Below are 20,458 nucleotides of genomic sequence, written 5' to 3'. Positions count from 1 at the left end.
GAGAGAATACCTGGAATGTATCTGGTGCAGAGTTGGCACTCAATCAGTACTCTTCATGGTGGTCATTTCTACCCTCCAGCCTTCTCACCAGTACATTGGTCCCATTCACCCAACAGAGTTCACAGGAAATGCAAGATAGGAAACCACAACTTTAATGGGAAACTCTGGCTTCTCATTCACTCCAAGATGACAACATTTTTCACGTATTTGCCTACATGGCCTTATTCTTCCAGTTAGGCATGCTTAGTATTCTAGGTGTACCATTATTAAAGTAATTCAATTTTTTGTTAAAATAATCAAATATGCCAGTGGGGCTAAAAGAAACAAAGCATAACCACAAGTAAGCCCCTGACCCCGGCGTGTAGAAGGTGAAGGGGCTCTTAGCAGAGATGGCGTGCTGGATGTCCCGGAGCACAGGGGACAGGTCAGAGCTGACGTAAGTAGAGACTGCGTTGAAAACATTCTTTTGCGCAAGGATATAGTCCTGGCCGTACTCCTCCTGCACGTCAGGGGTGAGGTGGTCCAGGAGGTCTTTCTCCAGCTTGTCTCGCATTTCGCTCGTGCCTGTGATATCTGAGATGCCAGAGGAAAGGGAGGCTCAGATGCTGTAGGGCCAGAACAGGTATGGCCGACCCCTAACGGGAAGCGGGCCCTTGTGAATTGGCTTCTGTTGATAAGGACCAGCATTCCCAAACACCTTTCAAATATGTACTTTATAATATTTATTATATATATTTTTTACAGAAAACTGCACAGATGACAGGGTTTTCACAAACTGAATAGCCTGTATAACCAGCAACCAGATCAAGTAAAGGACAAACCACCCTATCTGGTTTGGCTCAATGGATAGAGCGTCAGCCTGCAGACTGAAGAGTCCCATGTCCAATTCCAGTCAAGGGCACATGCCTGGGTTTCGGGCTCGATCCCCAGTAGGAGGCATGTAGGATGCAGCCAATCAATGATTCTCTCTCATCATTGATGTTTCAATCTCTCTCTCCCTCTCTCTTTCTCTCTCTGAAATAAATAAAAATATATTAATAAAAAAGAGAAAAGGACAAACCATCCTCAAGCCCCCACTCTCAGCCCTCTTCCCAGGAGCCACTGTCCCAATGAACAGAATAGAGTGCCTGGCTTTGGACATTATATAAGTGGAATCAATTACATAAGGAGAGGTTCATCCATGATACTATGTGGTCATTCTCATAGCTGCATAATTTTCCATTGTATATACATGCCATAAATTGCTTATATCCATTATATTGTGATGGATATCTGAGCTGTTTTCAATTTGAAGCGCTTAGAAATTGTGCTGTCACAAATAGTTCAGTACGTACCTTTTCATGACTATTATATACAACATACACTATAATGTACAGACCTGGTCAGTTAGCTAAGTGGTTAGAGCATCAGCCTGTACATCAAACAGTCTCAGGTTCGATTCCCAGTCAAGGGCAATTACCTCTATTGCAGGTTCCCCAGCCCTGGCAGGGACCCATTGGGGAGGCAACCAATCAATTTGTTTCTCCCTCCCCCTCCTCCTCCCTCTCTTTTATCCTCTCTTCCATTATCTCTAGAAATCAAAGGAAAAAATATCCTCAGGTGAGGATTTTTTTAAAAAAATAAAAAATATATAATGTACACACTATAATATGTGTTACATATAAAATATGTATATAGCTCTGGCCAGTTTGACTCAGTGGTTGGAGCATTGGCCCGTGGACTTAAGGGTTGCAGGTTCAATTCCTGGCCAAGGGCAGGTACCTCAGTAGCAGGTTTGATCCCTGGCCCCTGTCGGGGCTCATGTGGGAGGCAACCAATTGATGTGTCTCTCTCATGGTGATGTTTCTCTTTCTCTCCCTAAGGATCAATGGAAAAAATAGCCTTGGGTAAGGAGGTTGATATATATGCTTGTAAAGTTAATCTCCTGAGGCAACCTATAGTTTTTGTGTATCTTTCTACATTTCCCCCTTGTTCATACAAACATCTTCTATACTAATAAAAGGGTAGTATGCTAATTAGACCGGACGCATTCTGGGTGACCATCCGGACGTCCTTCCTGACAAAGCCGGGCCCTGGTGCCTGCTGCTGTGGCCGGCCCAGGAGAAGCTGCCTTCGGTCCTGGGCGAAGCCTCCACCATGGACCTGTCCCGGGACCTGCGGGAGCAGAGCGCTCGCTGGCTGCCTGTGCCTGAGGGGCCGCCCTGCCAGCCAGGAGAAGGGGCAGGCGGGCGAGCTGGTGGCGGCCTGGAGGTCGCTGCACCTGAGGTTCGGCGGGAGGAGAGGGCAGGCAAGCGTGCTTGCCTCGCGCCCGGGCGGCCTGGGCACTGCATCCCCGGAGCCCTGGAGCGCTCCGCCATGTTCGCTGCTTAGGAAGAAAGGGCTCTGCTCCAGGTGCGGCCCGGACCGCCGGCGAAGAAGCCTCTCGGCTGACCAGCCTCCGCCATGGACCTGTTCGGGGACCTGCAGGAGCCGGGCCCTCGCCGGCTGCCGGTAAGTGAGGGGCCGCCCTGCCAGCGAGGAGAAGGGGGCAGGCGGGCGGCCTGGAGGGAGGCCGCGGGCCTGCGGTGGTCGGCGGGAGGAGAGGGCGGGCAAGGGCGCTGGCCTCGGGCGGCCCCGGAGCCCTGGAGCGCTCCGCCATGTTCGCTGCGTAGGGAGAAAGGGCCCTGCTGGAGGCACGGCCCGGAGCAGCGCAGTCCCCGCGGCCTCTGTGTGCGGCCCCCGCGGCCGCCCAGCTCCAGGCCGCTCCCGTCAGCCCAGCGCAGAACCTGAGCAGAACCTGAGCAGGTGGTGCGGCCTCGGGTCTCTACCCGCAGCCCTCAGGCCTGAGTCTGAACCGCTTTTCCCTGGAGCGATGTTCCCCGCCCGCGTGTGTGTACAATCAGGGTTTTGTTTTGGTTTGTTTTTACCCCAGAGATTGAAGGAATCGCCAGAGTTATCTTTTGTGTTTTTGAATCATCCTCTGTGCTTCTCTGATTTTTTGGTTGAGTGTAGTTTCCCGAGTCCCCAGAAGTCTCCCCTGACGGGGGGGGGGGGGGGGGGGGGGGGCGGCGGCGGGCGAGTTCCTGCAGGCTGGGGTTTGATCCCCACACATTACCCATTCGCCTAGGAGACCAGTGCCTTTGTTATTGCTGTGTGTCCGGGTTTTAATTGGACAGATACCCAGTGGTCCCGGGCGCCAGCTTAGCAAAATCTTGCAGGAGGAGAATTCTGTCTGGGTTTCCCCAAATTCCCTCAGCCCCTACTCACCCCTCTGTAAAGGCACAGAACGAGTGAGGCCCCTTAAATAAAAACCAGAGTCTCCAGCAACTGATCCAGTGGGCCTCTCTCATCACAGTCATTTGGACTGGATGGCATTTGAGTATTTATCTAGGCACCATGACAGAGAAACACAAGCTCCAGTCATGATCTCTGCCCTTAAGTAATTCACAATCTTTTTTTTTTAAATATATTTTATTGGTTTTTTACAGAGAGGAAGGGAGAGAGAGAGAGAGTTAGAAACATCGATGAGAGAGAAACATCGATCAGCTGCCTCCTGCACATCTCCTACTGGGGATATGCCCGCAACCCAGGTACATGCCCTTGACCGGAATCGAACCTGGGACCTTTCAGTCCGCAGGCCAACGCTCTATCCACTGAGCCAAACCGGTTTCGGCATAATTCACAATCTTATTAGAGCGAGTGGATGATGAAAGCGCAGTAATGACATCAGAATGTAAGGCAACAATACAGAGAGGGACAGAGGCAATTGCTAGGGTGATTTTCCAACAATTAGTACAAAGAGTATGTGCTATGAATTACATTAAAAAACGTATGTGTGGAAGTAGCTGCTTCATGAGTATGGCATCCTTTCCTATTTTAAAGGAAGCTGAGTTCCATGTGAACTGTGTACTATGCTATGATATTTGAGGCACAGAACACGGGAGGCCCTAAGTGTACTATGCTTTGATATTTGAGGCATTCTTTATTGTTCAATGTGATTTATATCTGTATGCCCAGTTTTGTAATAGTTAAATTATTAGAATAATACATCTTGCTATAAAATATTACTAGAAGATCAAATGATCAGGTGACATTTATTGTTATTTTCTATAAATGAACACCATCTCTGCTATGCTAAAATGATAGGTATTATAGAAATATTCAGATATGGAGACCTACAGGCTTGATTACAAGTGAGGTTTACTATCACAACCCAAATTTATTGCTTTAAAAAAAAGCAGGGAGCCAACTAGAAACTGAACGAAATATAAGCTCTTGAAGGGCAAATGTACATTGGATAAGCTTCGCTATTACAAGAGCGAGTTCAGAGGCAAGAATGAGAGGCAGATTGCATCCACTCTAAATTGCTGCTAAAGAAAAAGAATGGTATACTATGAAAATACTTAATACAGATTGTAAAGAGATTTGTTCAAAGAGGATTTCCTAGAGTAGGTGGTATTTCAGTTAATTTTTTTAAATGTGAAGAGGTTAGCTAGATAACAAAAAGGTGTAGGGGTCCCGGATTGGAGAGGGTGCAGGCCGAGCTGAAGGACCGCCCCCCTTGTGCATGAATTTCGTGCATCGGGCCTCCAGGATAAATGTAAAAGGCTTTGAGTGAATTCTGTTTTACCAGGAATAAACAAAAAACAAAAAGGAATTTGTTTTCATGTTTGTGTGCTTGCTTTTGCTTAGTAATAAATCACAAATCTGCTTTCTGATCAATGGCTCTAGATTGAAACCAGAGCAGCAAAATTTTCCACATCTCTATCAAAGCCCTTCCTAGGTTTCACCATTTTAGGCTGCTCTGCCATAAATGGCCTTGCATATTATATCCTTTTGTATTTCAGCATTTACTTCTGTAGATTACGGTCCCCAAAGTGTGGTCCCCGGTCAGAAGGCACATGCATTTTGAATTTTAATGGCTACTGCTAGGTGTTTTTCCAGAAAGAGTGCAGCAATCCATGCTCCCTCCTGCAAAGTATGTGATTGCCGGGGATTGCTGTGGGCAGGAGCCTTTGTTTTCAAGCTTGGTGGACTCCCCAGTCTCAGGACTGTGTGCGGAGCCTCACTCTGAAATGTAAGCCAGTGAAATCCGATTGCACTCATGGGAATGTAAACGGAGTTTCAATTGCTCATTTCTTTTTATGAAGGCACACACAGTATTTAAAGAAATGATTACCCTGACAATTATTCTGGAGGTTTCTGAGTCATGAAAAACATGTTTGTGTGAACTGTTGTTCCTCCAACTACCTCCCCCCAGTCTCTGCTTTCACGGCTAGGGCAGCGGTTCTCAACCTGTGGGTCGCGACCCCTTTGGCGGTCGAACGACCCTTTCACAGGAATCACCTAAGACCATCCTGCATATCAGATATTTACATTACCGTTCATAACAGTAGCAACATTACAGTTATGAAGTAGCAACGAAAATAATTTTATGGTTGGGTCACAACATGAGGAACTGTATTTAAAGGGCCAGAAGGTTGAGAACCACTGGTAGGGAATTCCTTTCCCTTTCTACTTTCTTTTTAAATACCTCATGGGCTTTCTAACCACTCTTGTGGGTACTCTATTTTGATTCCCCAAAGCTCTCTTTATTGGTGTCAAAGCCACCAGCCCTTTATCAATCTTCATCTGCCACTTTTGACACCCACTCACCCATCCCCTGCCACTTTGGGCTACACACAATGAAATGGTTAAAACTATCTGGATCCAAAACCCATCTCTGCCTCATATCGCCTCATATCAGCTCTGTGGCTTGGGAAATTCCTTAAATTCTCTGAGTCTCAGTTTTCTCCCTATAAAATGTGATCATTACAATGCTTGCTTCATAGAATTAAGTGAAACTGTGCATGCCAACTGCTTAAAACCGGCTAAGCATGCAATATGTTTTAGCTGTTTTTAATGCAGGACACTAAAAAAAAATTGGTGTGTCTCCTTGAATGTCTTCAGAAGCTCCTTGTGTCCCTAAGATTCTTATTCTTGCCCTGTCCCCTCCTTCAGGCATTATTCTTCACCTTGAGTCCTCAGCCCTCCATTGTCTAGCCTCCTGCCTTCAGAGAACCCATCAAATATCAGCTTTAAACTGAGGGCAGTCCAGTAGGAAAGAAAGATTCCAGCACTACACCTAAGGATCTGGTTTCAAGTTCCCCACCTTCATGGTGTGCCACACACCCATATATTACCCACCTCAATTCAGTGTCCTCACCTGGAGAATTAGGTCAATTAAACCTGTCCCTCAGAACTGTGATGCAGACTAAGACATACAAGACTTATATGGGAAGGGTGAGGCTATAAATTGAAACAATATTTTAGAAAACAGTTTGGTATTAGCCAGTAAAGATGGAGATAATTAAACTCTGTGATCTGGTCATTCCACTCCTGGGCATGTGTCGTAGGAAAAAATCATGTACACATACACCACAGTACATGTGACAGAAGGTTCATGGAAGAATTCTTCATAATTGTCCAAAGTGAACCAAATATCCCATCAACTATAGAAAAATTGTGGCATATTCACAGGATACTATATAGCAATGAAAATGAATGAACCACAGCTACACACAACTTAGATGAATTGTGGAAACAACATTGAGTGAAAGAAGCCAGACACAACAGAATATAAACATGCTGATTCCTTTCAAAGTTCCGGAATGAGTATAGCCAAATGTTGTTGTTTGGGGATGCATGTATGGATATATCATTGTAAAGAAAAACAACAAAAAAATTACAAAAAGTAAGAGAGTGGGCATGTTTTGGGAATGGGAGAAGGCTATGACTGGAGAGGATCATATAGGAGCTTCTGGGGGCTGGAAATGTTTTATTTTTTTATCTGGATGTTAAGGACATGAGTTTTTATAATTAACCAGAGGCCCGGTGCACAAAAATTTGTGCACTCAGGGGTGGGGGTGGGGTCCCTCAGCCCGGCCTGTGCCCTCTCGCAGTCTGGGACCCCTCGGGAGATAACGACCTGCTGGCTTAGGCCTGCTCCCGGGTGGCAGAGGGCAGGCCCAATCCCTAGGTGCAGCCCCTGGTCAGGCTCAGAGCAGGGCTGATTGGGGAGTTGGGGCGCCGCCTCGTCTTGTACAGAGCAGGGCAGATTGGGAGGTTGTGATGCCACCCTCAGTCACGCTCAGGGTAGGGCCAATTGGGGGGTTGGGGCACCACCCCCTGTCACACTCAAGGCAGGGTCAATGGGGAGGTTGCGGCGCCACCCCCTCTCACGCACAGAGCAGGGCCAATCGGGGTTGGGGAGCTGCCCCTGTCACACACAGAGCAGGGCCCATCGGGGGTTGGGGCACCACCCTCTGTCACCCACAGAGCAGTGCCGATCAGGGGGTTGGGGCGCCGCCACTCTCACACTCAGGGCAGGGCCAATGGGGAGGTTATGGCTCTACCCCATCACACACAGAGCAGGGCCTGAGGGTGGGCAGGGGGGGGTTGGGGCACCACCTTCTATCACCCACAGAGCAGGGCCGATCAGGAGGTTGGGGCGCTGCCACTCTCACACTCAGGGCAGGGCCGATGGGGAGGTTATGGCTCTACCCCATCACACACAGAGCAGGGCCCGTGGGGGGGGGGGAGTTCCCCCCTATCAGGCACAGAGCAGGGCTGCTCAGGGGGTTGGGGCCCCGCCCCCTGTCACACACAGAGCCGCAGGGCCATCAGGGAGTTTGGGCGCTGCCCCCTGTCATGCTGATCCCAGTGCCGGGAGGCATATTACCCTTTTACTATATAGGGTAGAGGCCTGGTGCATGGGTGGGGCCGGCTGGTTTGCCCTGAAGGGTGTCCTGGATCAGGGTGGGGGTCCCCACTGGGGTGCCTGGCCAGTCTGGGTGAGGGGCTGAGGGCTGTTTTCAGGCTGGGAGTGACTGAAGTTCCCAACCGCTTCTTTTTTTCTTTTTTCTTTTTTTATTCTGGGCCAGCTTTACCTTGAGGCTTGGCTCCAGCTCTTAGGCCTCTGCTGCTGAAAGTAGGTTTCTGGCCTTTGCTTACAATGTTGTGAATCTGCTGGCTGAAGTCCGGCGGTATTTGTTACAATGTTTCTTAAACTGCCTGCTTAGAGGCCTGCAGCCGCAGGCGGGGAACGTTGGTTTCCTCCGTCACTGAGGCAAGCAAGACTCATGTTAGTTTCAAGCTGCCTGGCTGCCGGCCGCCATCTTGGCTGACAGTTAATTTGCATATCTCGCTGATTAGCCAATGAAAAGGGTAGTGGTTGTACGCCATTACCATGTTTCTCTTTTATTAGTGTAGATTGTTAAACTATGTGTGTATGATATATGTATCAATTAAAAAATGAGTAAGATCAACAACATCAGGAAAGAATATGTAGAACGTGCCTACTTTCTGAGAACAGCTCCCCCAAAATGTTAGCCATAACAATTTCGGGGAATCCTTGAAACTGTAGCTTAACTGGAGGCTTTCTCTCTGTGTTGGAAGTTTCCTTTGTCTGTGTCACCAAACCCTCATCCCTCCTGTCAGGTTCAAAGTCAAATTTCATCATTTACCCCTTACACTTGCTGTCAGTCAACTTTCTTCTCTTGGTGTCATGTCTTCTATACCAGTCTCTCAGTCTGTCACATTTGGCATTAGCTTTGACCCATTCATTTCTCCTCTCCACCCAGGGAGTCCCCAGCGTGGAAAATCCTTTCAATCCTTATCTTTCCTACATTCATACAGCCCTGATCTACTCTTTCACCGTGGGTGGCCCAGGCTTCTTTCTCTCCCATCTCCCTCCCAAAAGAGGCCTTTCACTCAGTCATGATCCTCCTGGTTAACATTAAAACCTCTGGGTTTGTTCTTTAGTAAGTTAACAATCCTTCCCATTTTATGGTCTTTTATTAGATGGGCTTTTTTTTTAATATATTTTATTGATTTTTTACAGAGAAGAAGGGAGAGGGATAGAGAGTTAGAAACATGGATTAGAGAGATCGATCAGCTGCCTCCTGCACGTCCCCCACTGGGGATGTGCCCGCAACCAGGGTACATGCCCCTGACCGGAATCGAACCCGGGACCCTTGAGTCTGCAGGCCGACGCTCTATCCACTGAGCCAAACCGGTTCGGCTAGACGGGCTTTTTAAAGATTAAATGTTTGATGCCTCAGAACTAAGCACTGAGCCATGGGGGTGGTCTGCATCTGCCCAGAGTTCAGAAATTCTGGAAGGAGATAGGGGAGGATGGCCATCTCCTCCCAGGGTAGAAAACAAGTGGGTCAGAGGGGAGGAGGTGGTGTTTATAAAATACATGACATCAAAACGTAATTCCTTTGTGGAAGAATGCAGGGGAGCAACCATAGATTGGAAAAAAGAACCTAGCACTTGCCCCTCTATTCTTAAAAGAGGCCCATCCATCCCAGCCCCTCTTTAGGTGACTTCTGAGGCATTCAGTCTGAGCAGAACAGAGGACCTTTGGCATCCTTCCCAGGATGAACACTGTAGGTCTCTTAGGCTCAGATACCTACCTGTTTTAAAGCCTCCAGGCTGGATGTTAGAGACTTTCACTTCCCATTTGGAAAGCTCTTGTCTCATGACTGCCGAAAACATGGTCAGAGCTGCCTTGGATGAGCCATAGGCCGCCATCTTGAACAGTGGAACCCCTCCTATGGAAATAATGGAAGAAAAAAATAATCAAGGCTGATGTTTTCATTTTATGATCCACTAAGTATTATCTGCCATGGGACCGGGGAGGGAGTAGAAAGGGGAAGAAGGAAGTTTTGGGGGATGATGGACGTGCTCACTATCTTGATTGTGTGGTGATGGTTTCCTGAGTACATACATATGTCTAAATTTATCAAATTGTGTACTTTAAATATGAGCAGTTTATTGTATATCAATTATATCTCAATTTTAATTTTTTTTTAAAGCAACCATCTTGCTTCAAGAGACCATAGACATTTTCAGCAAATGCCAGAGATGACTTCATGGGTATTTTGCTCTGCCTGTAATCCTTAGGACATTTACACAGCTAGCTAGGGTTGGGAGGAGGATCTGACCTTTCCATGCTTCCCAGTTTCACCAGTTTTCCCAGCCTTGGTGGTTCTCACCAAACCAAACAAGACTAGTTTTGCACATGTGCTTGTCTTTGTTCTCTTAGCTTTAGAATTTTGCAAGTGATTTCTTTCAGTTGGACATACTTTATCCATGGAAGAACATCTTCCTATCCCTGAGCTGTCTTGCCTGAATCCTACCTCTATCCAAAAGTTAGTTTTCAGCAGGAGCATTTGAGACTACAAAATATGTCACATGTCCATATCTAACACTTATTAAGGATCATTTATTAAGGGATACTTAAGTCATTCCCTTAAGTCTGTAGTTGGTAGAACAAACTCTTGTTTCTAAATAGGCTTTCAGCTCCTTCCTGGGCCCCCACAAAACACTGAACTCATTTCTTCATATAGGGAAAGCATGAGTGCAATGACTGTGACCTGGTTTCTTAAATGGCAGTCTTCCTAAAGACATTGGCCATTCCCAGTCACTTAATGAAACCATACTTTGAATTAAACTATCTAGCCTTAATCTGAAAAAATTCACACAATGCACTTTAAAATATGAGATGGTAAAATGTATGAAACCAAATATACACATGAATATAAGTAAAACTGGGAAAAAAATGAATAAAATTGGCAGATATGCTGGTTATAATATTGCACTACTAGAGGCCCAGTGCATGAAATTCATGCCCTGGAGGTGTTGGGGGGGGGGGGCGCGGTTCCTCAACCTGGCCTGCGCCCTGCCTAAGCCAGCAGTCAGACATCCCTCTCATAGTCCGGGAACCCTCACTCCTTACCGCCCACCTGCTCGCTGCTCCTTCCCACTCAGCTCGCTGCTCCTTAGTGCTGCTGTGGAGGCGGGAGAGGCTCCTTCCACTACCGCTGTACTTGCCAGCTGTGAGCCCGGCTTCTGGCTGAGCGCACTGACCACCAGGGGGCAGCTCCTGCATTGAGTGTCTGCCCCCTGGTGGTCAGTGTGCATCACAGTGACCAGTTGTCTGGTGGTTCCGCCATAGTGGTCACTTAGGCTTTTATTATATAGATAATTTTGCAAAATTTTACCATTAGGCAGTGGTTCTCAACCTTCTGGCCCTTTAAATACAGTTCCTCATGTTGTGACCCAACCATAAAATTATTTTCGTTGCTACTTCATAACTGTAATGTTGCTACTGTTATGAATCGTAATGTAAATATCTGATATGCAGGATGGTCTTAGGCAACCCCTGTGAAAGGGTCATTCAACCGCCAAAGGGGTCGCGACCCACAGGTTGAGAACCACTGCATTAGAGGAACCTGGGTAAATGGTACATGAGATCTCTTATACTCTTCCTTACAACTTCAGTAAATGTACAATGATCTCAATAAAAAAAAAAAGAGCATAGTGTCTGTACCCCCATCTTCATTGCAGCATTATTTACAATAGCCAAGACATGGAAACAACCAAAGTATTCATCAACAGATAAGTGGATAAAGAAAATGTGGTTTAATATATGCAAAGGAATATTATGTAGTCATTAAACAAAAAGGAAATCCTGTCATTTGCAACAACATGAATGAACCTTGAGGGTTTTGAGTACATTATACTAAGTTACATAAGTCAGACAGAGAAAGACAAATACTATATGACCTCACTCATATGTGGAATCTAAAAAAAACAAACTCATAGATACAGAGAACAAATTGATGGTTTTCAGAGGTGGGTAGTGGGAGGTGGGCAAAATGGGTGAAGGTGGTCAAGAGGTATAAACTTCCAGTTATAACATACATAAAATTTGGGGATGTAATATACAGTATGTCCTTACTAACATCATTGAAAGGTCTGCAACTTTAAAGAAAAGAGGTATAATAAAACTAATTTTACTATAGGCTAATTGACATGAACATGAGTTAAGTCCCTACAGCATCTTATCACCATTATAATGAAACTAGTTGAATGGAACAACATTATTCAAGGGCCTGCTGTACTGCATGGTAACCATAGTTAATACTGTATTGTATACTTAATGGGTGCTGAAAATAAAGTTTAAAATGTTCTCATCACAAGAAAAAAATTTATAATTGTGTGAAGTGATGGTTGCTAGCTAATCTAATTGTGGTAATCATTTTATAATATATGCATATATCAAATAATTATGTTGTACACTTTAATACAGTGTTACATGTGAATAATACCTCAATAAAATGTGGGGTTGGGGTGGGGAAGAGCATAGGCATTGAAGTAGAAAAACTTAGAATAATGAATGTTAGTTATCATTATTTTTCTTACATTATTATTAAAACTTTGGTCTGGCTCATATAATTTCCTTTTGGGAAAAATACAGGCATATCTCAGCGATATTGTGGGTTTGATTCCAGAACCCCACAATAAAGCAAGTATTTCAGTAAAATGGGTCATATTTTTTGCTGGCAGAGAGTCTTGCTTTAAATTTGTAAAAAACACATCTGGCCCTGCTGGTGTGGCTCAGTTGGTTGGGCCTCATTCCACACACCAGAAGATTGCCAGTTCAATTCCTGGTTAAGGCACATACCTGGGTTTTGGGTTTAATCCCCAGCTGGCTAGCTCGCTCTCTCCCTCCCTGTCTCCCTTCCTCCATTCCTCTCTCTATGCGTGTCCTCAGGTGAGGATTAAAAAATAAATTTGTTTGCAGCCTTGGCCGATGTTTCTAAAGCTCTAGCATTGTTACCAGACCCCATTACCAGATGGGCCTAGGCCAGGAGCAGGTCTGCCTAGGGCCTACAGTAGTGTGTGGGTTATTGACTATGCAGGAAAGAATACCATTCCAGGTGATTTTTGAAAGTATATTTATTAAAGCTGGAGACAGTGAAACAAAGGCAGGGCTTAAGGTAGAAGAAGCAACACGAGAGAGAAAGTCAGAGAAAAGGTTCAGAGGTAAGCCTGGGTTGAGCTGCTACTGCCAACTGCTCCCCTGGTTGCAAGTCTTGTGGGGTTCCTTAGAGTTTAGGAGAAAAAAAGCAAAGATACAAGGCATGGGCATGCTCTAGCAAGAGCACACTGTGGATCCTTTGTCTTGAGGCTTTATTATCTTACCTTGGTGACTGGAATCCTAGGGGAGGTCTCATGAGAGGGTCTTTTTTTCTTCTTAATTTTCTTTCCCATCACCATTTATCCCCTCTATTCCCTCTTCCGCTTCCACCTACCCCTCAGGAGACGGTCTTAACCGAATATTCATTAGCTTTTCTGATGTGTCCTTCAATATGTTGATTCATCGAGACAAGTGTATAAAGGAACGAGGGTTATTTTCTGGTTAGTTTTGTTTGTAAAGAACATTATTGAAAAGGGACTGGGACCATGGCCGGTCTGCCTTGGGACAGTCTGGAAAGTGTAAACCATTTGCTCCTAAGTGTCCTTGGTTAGGGAAGATAAAACCTTGTGATTGATTAGCTGGCTGTAAATTGCTCAAATTGTTTGGCCTTGTCTAATTATTTTGGCTCAGTTTCCCTTATTCCACTTGTCAAGGAATTCCCCTCGCTTCTTACTCTCAGCTTGTCCAGGGAGGCTTATCTTATCTTTTAAAATTTCAAATAAGCCAGGTTTTCATTTTTTTGGCCTCCCATGCCAAACTTCAATGCAAATTTTTAGTTTTATTTACCAAAATGTTAGGACACCTCATGACCTTTGTACATCCAAAGATCTACCTGGGAGCTAGGTCGTTCTCCCTCCTCAAGCATGTCTGAAAGGGAGTATTTTTTTTAACTTTTTGTTTGGAAATAATTACAGATTCACAGGAATTTGCAAAGAGAATGTACCTGATAGTCCTATTTACCCCTGACCCAGCTTCCTCTAATGATAGTGTCTTGCATAACTATCGTGTGATGTCAAAGCCATGCGACTGGCATTGGTACAACGCCCAGAGCTTACTGAGTTTTCGCCATTTATCTCTGTGCTCATTTGTGTCTGTGTTTATAGTTCTGTGCGATTTGTTGTTGTTAATCCTCACTCGAGGATATTTTTTTAAATATGTTTTTATTGATTTTTTACAGAGAGGAAGGGAGAGAGATAGAGAGCTAGAAACATCAATGAGAGAGAGACATTGATCAGCTGCCTCCTGCACACCCCCCAGTGGGGATGTGCCCGCAACCCAGGTACATGCCCTTGACTGGAATCGAACCTGGGATCCTTCAGTCCGCAGGCCGACGCTCTATCCACTGAGCCAAACCGGTTGGGGCAAGGATATTTTTTCCATTGATTTTTTTAGTTTTTAGAAAGGGAGGGAAGGGAAGAGAGAGAGAGAGAAACAGAAACATCGATCAGTTACCTCCCATATGGGCCCTGACCAGGAATTGAACCTCCGACCTTTTGATGCACTGGGCAGTGCTCCAACCAACTGAGCCACCCCTCCAGGGCAATGTTCTGTTTTTTTAATTATAGCCATTCTAGTGGGTGTGAAATGTGACCTCATTGTAGTTTTGATTTCCTGTTTTTAAGTAGCCCTCCTGGTGATTCTAATGCAAAAGCTGCCTATGGACAGTAGCATTTACTTAGGAACTATTATACAGAGTGTCCCCAAAAATGTATACACACTTGAACAGCTGATAGCTCAATTTTGAAAATGAAATGTTATTTTAATAAACACTGCCTTTATAATTATTCAAAGTGTGCGTATACATTTTTGGGGGACGCTCCATAGAAATGTAGAATCTTAGCCCTACCCTCTTCAGACCTACCAGTCAAAATCTTCATTTTAACAAAGATCCCCAGGTGATCACTACACACATTCGTATTTGAGAAGCTTTGATGTAAGAGACAGGCAACCCTATATTGCTAACACCTCCTAATCATTCTTTAAGCACTAAAAGTTAGGGTCTGTGATTTTTTTGCCCCGTTTACCTGGTATGTCCTTGTTTGATAGTCTGGAAAAGTGAGAGGAACACAGAACTTATAGTAAAACAAATAGACAAGGTTCCAATCCTGACTCCAGCATTTACCCGCTGGGTAATCCCAGACTAGAGTGTACTTGAAATAGAAAAGGAATTAATACCTGCATCCTGCAAACCTTGGGATTAAGTGACTTTGGGACCGCAAGTGTCTAATACAATTTAGCGCAGAGGTAGTTTACTCAATTTTGTTCTCTCTTCCTCTTGCCCTACACTAGCCCTGGCTTTTGTATGAGAGTTTCAGCAAAGCAACTCTCAGCTTTGGCTTCCTCTCACATCACCGAGCAGCTGAGGGACTGGCTGAATGATTTGCCAGATCAGTGATTTCCTTAAAGCAGCCAGCTCAGCAAGAAAACATCCACGAATGACCCCACAATCAACTTCTCTGCACTAAGACCAGGCTCAAAGCTGGAACCATGAACTCTGCCAGATACCTATAATACACAGACGTGTAACAATCTCTAAGGCTATTTATTTTGGTGTAACTTTCATACATTTTAACCAGTAAATGTGCTAAGTAAGCACTCAGAATCCACAATGCATTTATATCTACAGCCAAGATCAGAGGTTCTCAACTGGGGGTGATTTTTCATGATCCCTTCCTACCAGTGTGGCAATCTCTGAAGATTTGTCAGTGCTGAGGGTGGGTGCTACTTACATCTAGTGCAGTGGTTCTCAACCTTCTTAATGCCACAACCCTTTAATACAGTTCCTCATGTTGTGGTGACCCCCAATTTCATTGTTACAAATTGAACATAATTAAAGCATAGTGATTAATCACAAAACAATATGTAATTATATATGTGTTTTCCGATGGTCTTAGGCGACCCCTGTGAAAGGGTCATTCGACCCCCAAAGGGGTCGTGACTCACAGGTTGAGAACCGCTGATCTAGTGGGTTACCACATCCTACAATGCATCATATGGCCTTTCCCCGGGGAAAATTAGCCTCTCCCAAAATCAATAATGCTGAGGTTGTAAAACACTGCCCTAGACTCCTAAACTCAGGTGCTGGGTCACACTCATTAATAGGTAATAAAATGGATACATAAACAAATGAGGTGACCTACCCTAGATCATCCAGCTAATAATAGAGGAGCAGAATTCAAACCACAACTGGCTCAAAAGCCCTGAGGCCCAAATTGTTTTATAAGGCTTGTTTTCAAACATTCTTGTTCAAGTCCAGCTTACAACTGCATGTACATACACAAGTTTTACTCTGCAACTTCTTAAGAAGCAAACAGGCCAGAAAAAGCTTTTATTTTATTTTATTTATTATTTTTCTTTTTAAATCCTTACCCGATGATATTTTTCCATTGATTTCAGAGACAGTGTAAGAGAGAGGGAAAGACAGAGAGAAACATCCATGTGAGAGAAACTCATTGATTGGTTGCCTCCTGCATGTGCCCTGATTATGGCCCTGCCGGGGAGGAGTCTGCAATTAAAGCACATGCCCTTGATCAGAATCAAACCCTGGACCCTTCAGTCCACAGGCTGACACTCTATCCACCAAGCCAAACTGGCTGGGGCCAGAAAAAGCTTTTAGACCTCTCAAACATAAAGATTTTTCAAGTGCCCTTTGTACAATCAGTCTAACAATTACCTCTCAATTCCTTTCTTCCTTGGTTAAATATTTAGCTAACTGCTTTGCCAGGATTTGGGTCAAAGAGCTATTTATTTATGTGGTAAGGATGGTAAACATGATTATAAGATATAAAATTCTACCAGAGAAGGCATGGTCAAATCTAAAAGTAGTAAGTTGTTAGGGCTAATGTGTAACAGGGAACAGCAGGATGAACAGCAACTCATTGTCACTGTTAGGGGTGGTGATGCAGCAGCTGGCAGGATAAAAAGCCACAGATGCACACATAGCCAGCCTCTTCCCCATTGTCATGGTGGATGGCTTTTGGATCTCTAATTCACTACATGCCAGGTATGGCTGATGCTTAAACACCTGTCATTTCATCTCATCTCACCATAACCCTAAGAAGAAGCAATTATTAGCCCCATGGTAAAATGAGGAAGCTGCAGCTCAGGCGTTCAGGACTTTGTCCTAGGTCACTCAGGTGTCAGTGGTAAAGATAGGTTCACAACCTGGACAGTTTCTCTCCACTTTGCTCGGCTGGCTTCCTCTCCCTTTTGAAACTGATTCTAACTGTATAGTTACATGACCTCTCTCTCTTTCTGTTTCAAGGTCCTTCCTGTAGGAATGGGAAATGTGGGAGAGAAGGATATATTCATAATGTGGTTGACTTTTCAGAAAAGAATTTAAAGAAGCAACGTTTCTTCCCTGCCCCAATTCTTATAAGACTGAGGCGGGAGTGTCAGAGTCAAGGAGTAACTGGAAGATGGAGGAAGGGGCCATGAGCCAAGAAATGCAGGAGGCTTCTAGAAGCTAGAAAAGTCAATGTAATTGATTCTCCCTTAGAGACTCCAGAAGGAATGCAGCCCTGCTGACACCTTGATTCTAGCCCAGTGAGACCTCTCACCTTCAGAACTGTAAGAGAAATTTGTATTAGTTAGCCATTAAATTTGTGGTTATCTGTCATAGCAACAGTAGTAAAGTAATACACTTTGGTTGATGGTGCATCTGTGCTTTCTCCATGCCTTCTATCCCCACCCCATCCTCCAAAAATAAAAATAAAAGTAAATAAAACAACTGTGGAACTGACCTTGATATCCATCATGGGCTTCCATACAGGGACTCACTCTGCCCCAGGCCTTCCAAGCACTCCTAGATAACATCTTTTATCACACTTACGTGATCTGACACAAAGGGCATTGTTTATGACGTGAGATTATTAAAGTTGATTCAAGTTGTGGACTATCTGTTCTTGGACATGGAGAGAAATGAGTCATCAAATGTCTCACTCTGACCCAATTGTATGGGAGATTTCAAAATGAAGAGAATGATCTTATGGAAAACAATAGTAGGCGGCCAACTGAGAATGGTACTCTGAAGTACCAAGAGAATGAAGACATTTGCCTACTCATCTTACAGGGAACAAAAGAGGATGCTGAGTTCAGGGAGGATTGAAAGTAGGTTACCTGTACTGCTGACATTAACTGTATGCAGAATTTTCTGTTCAGACCTAGGAAGTTTGTGCATTGGCTATGCCAATGTGAAAATATGCAACAACCTTAAATTCCTATTAATGAATAGATGAGTTAGAAGGTACGTTAGAGCTTGTACATAAAAAGGTTTTAAAGGAGATAAAGGTTTCATTGTTTTAAGGTCAACAGTAAACATACAGTTTGACTGATCATGACCCAGCCCTGCATGAGCATGTCCTGCTTTCTTGTTAGCCCACAAAGAATGCAGCGAGCCACGTCTTCCACTGCACAGCCTTGTGGGAAAAGGCCAACTCACCTGCCATGCTGCTGATGTTCACCAGCCTCCCCTTGGATTTCCTAAGAAGAGGCAAAAATGCCTTCGTGACTTCCACAGCCCCGAAGAAGTTCACGTCCATGCATCGTTTGTAGTGGATCATAGGAATGAGCTCCCCATCAGCGGGTAAGCCAAGGATCCCAGCATTGTTGACCACAGCCCACAGTCCTGAGAACAGAAAGAAATAGCACTGAGGTTGGGCAAGACTAGAGAGCAGGACAATTTTTAACACTGTAAGTTCTAGAGTCAAAAGGGCCTCTTTGAGATTAAGGACAGATCACTGACACTCTCCAAACTCAGTCTCTTTCAATACCTACAACCACCTGCCCTGAGGGGTTATGTGGGGAGTAAATTTGTGAAATATCAAGCAATATTTTTGGAGGCATTTTCTTTTGCTTCAGAGCACTTCCCTACATCCATGCAGCTCGATAAGAGTCTACCTCATGCTTCTCCCTCCAAGGAATGTGTAGAGACAGTATGGTATCTTTAGTACAATGCAGGGTGGCATAGGAGCCTGTCTGCCCTTTTCCTTAGACAAGAAGATCTCCTCGTCCCAGGAAACAGGGAAACTAGAGAACAAGTGCCAAGAGCTAAGAAGACTGCAAAGACCCTGAGCCCTATTTTCCCCAACCAGCCTGATTCCCTTGATAAGAATCACCAGAAGGCCCTAGGCCTAGCTGGTTTGGCTTAGTGCCATGGTTGGCAAACCGCAGCTCTCGAGCCACATGCAGCTCTTTGGCCCCTTGAGTGTGGCTCTTCCACAAAACACCATGTGCGGGTGCGCACATACAGTGTGATTGAAACTTCGTGGCCCATGCGCAGAAGTCAGTATTTTGTGAAGAGCCACACTGAAGGGGCCAAAGAGCTGCATGTGGCTTGCGAGCCGTGGTTTGCCGAGCCGCAGTTTGCTGACCACTGGAGGATAGAGCATCAGCCCTCAGACTGAAGTGTCTCAGGTTCAAGTCCGGTCAAGGGCATGTACCTCAGTTGCAGGCTCGACCCCTGGCCCCAACCCAGGGCTAGTATGGGAGGCAACCAATCAATGTGTCTCTCTTACATTGATTCTTTCTCTATCTCTTCCCTTCCCTTCCACTCTCTCTGAAAATCAATGGAGAAAATATCCTCCAGTGAGGATTAACAACACACACACACACACACACACACACACACACACACACACACAAGGAAACAAGAAGAAAAGAAAAAGAATCACTAGAAGGGCTTATTCAAATATATTGCTGGTCCACCCCTCTAGAGAATCTGATTTGGGATGTCTGGAGACCTGAGAATCTGCATTTCCAACAAGTTCCCAGGCAACGCTGATGCTGTCCTGGACCACTTGGAGAACCACTGTCCACAACTAGTGGTTTTCAACCTTCACTGCACATTAGGCTCACCTGGGAGGCTTTTTAAAGCCCCAGTGCCCAGGCCGCATCCCAACCAACTAGAACAGGACTCTTGGATGAGGGAGAGAGAGGACCTTTTAAATAGTAGTTAACATTTTTCCCCAGGTGATTCCAGTACACAAGCTTGGGAACCATTGCCATAAATAGTAGGAGAGAGGTAACTGAAAAACTCCAGATGTTTTGGGGGATGAGGGATCTGAAGCAGAGGTGAGTGGTCTGGGTCCTCTTTATCTGAGAGAAAAAGAGGTGGCAGGACCTAACGTATGTTTAGCTTGATGGACCTGAAACAGAATCTCTATGAGTTCCCCTAAGCCTTAGCATGCTTTAGAACAGTGGTTCTCAAGGTGTGGTCCAGCATCAGCAGCATCTTATCAACTGGGCATTTGTAGACATGCCATTCTGGAACCCCACCTCAGACCTGCTGGATCAGAAACTGCCAATCAGAAATTGTTGAATCTGATACAGCCTGCCTTCCAGGCGATCCTGCAGCATGCTCAAGTGAGAGAACCTGCGTTATGTACAGGACACGAATGAGCCTCAATGCTGGCAGAGTGCAGAAATGGCAGGAGGCACCAAGCCTAGCATCTAGGAAGTTGGTACACGAGGACTGGATGGAGCATTGGACATCTCCACGGGGGCCAACATGAAGAATTGACAATCCAAGATGAAATGTCCCATCCCCAGGAATGTAGGTGCTACTACCCCAGGGAAATGAGATGAAGTTGAAAATGACAGAAATGCTTTTTGCCACATGTCAGAAAGATGGCTCAAAATAGAAATTGAGTTGAGTTATAGGAAATAAAG

The 20,458-nt window shown here is 45.1% G+C and overlaps 1 protein-coding gene across 1 annotated transcript in view; it reads right to left on the bottom strand.

Annotated features, from left to right (window-relative positions):
- Positions 1-211: 211 nt before the first annotated feature.
- HSD17B2 (hydroxysteroid 17-beta dehydrogenase 2) overlaps positions 212-20,458 on the bottom strand; it is a gene marked incomplete at its 3' end in the record, with an annotated part of 61,008 nt that continues 40,761 nt past the window's right edge. The window contains exons 3-5 of the mRNA XM_081107992.1: positions 18,231-18,416; positions 9,438-9,575; positions 212-573 (exon numbers count right to left, since the gene is read on the bottom strand). Of these exons, the coding sequence (XP_080964118.1) occupies positions 212-573; positions 9,438-9,575; positions 18,231-18,416 (686 nt within the window). The remainder of the gene's footprint in view (positions 574-9,437; positions 9,576-18,230; positions 18,417-20,458) is intronic.

The sequence above is a fragment of the Myotis nattereri genome (genome assembly GCF_964212035.1).
Source record: "Myotis nattereri genome assembly, chromosome: 15".
NCBI lineage: Eukaryota > Metazoa > Chordata > Mammalia > Chiroptera > Vespertilionidae > Myotis > Myotis nattereri.
This window is presented reverse-complemented; position numbering and strand designations above follow the sequence as displayed.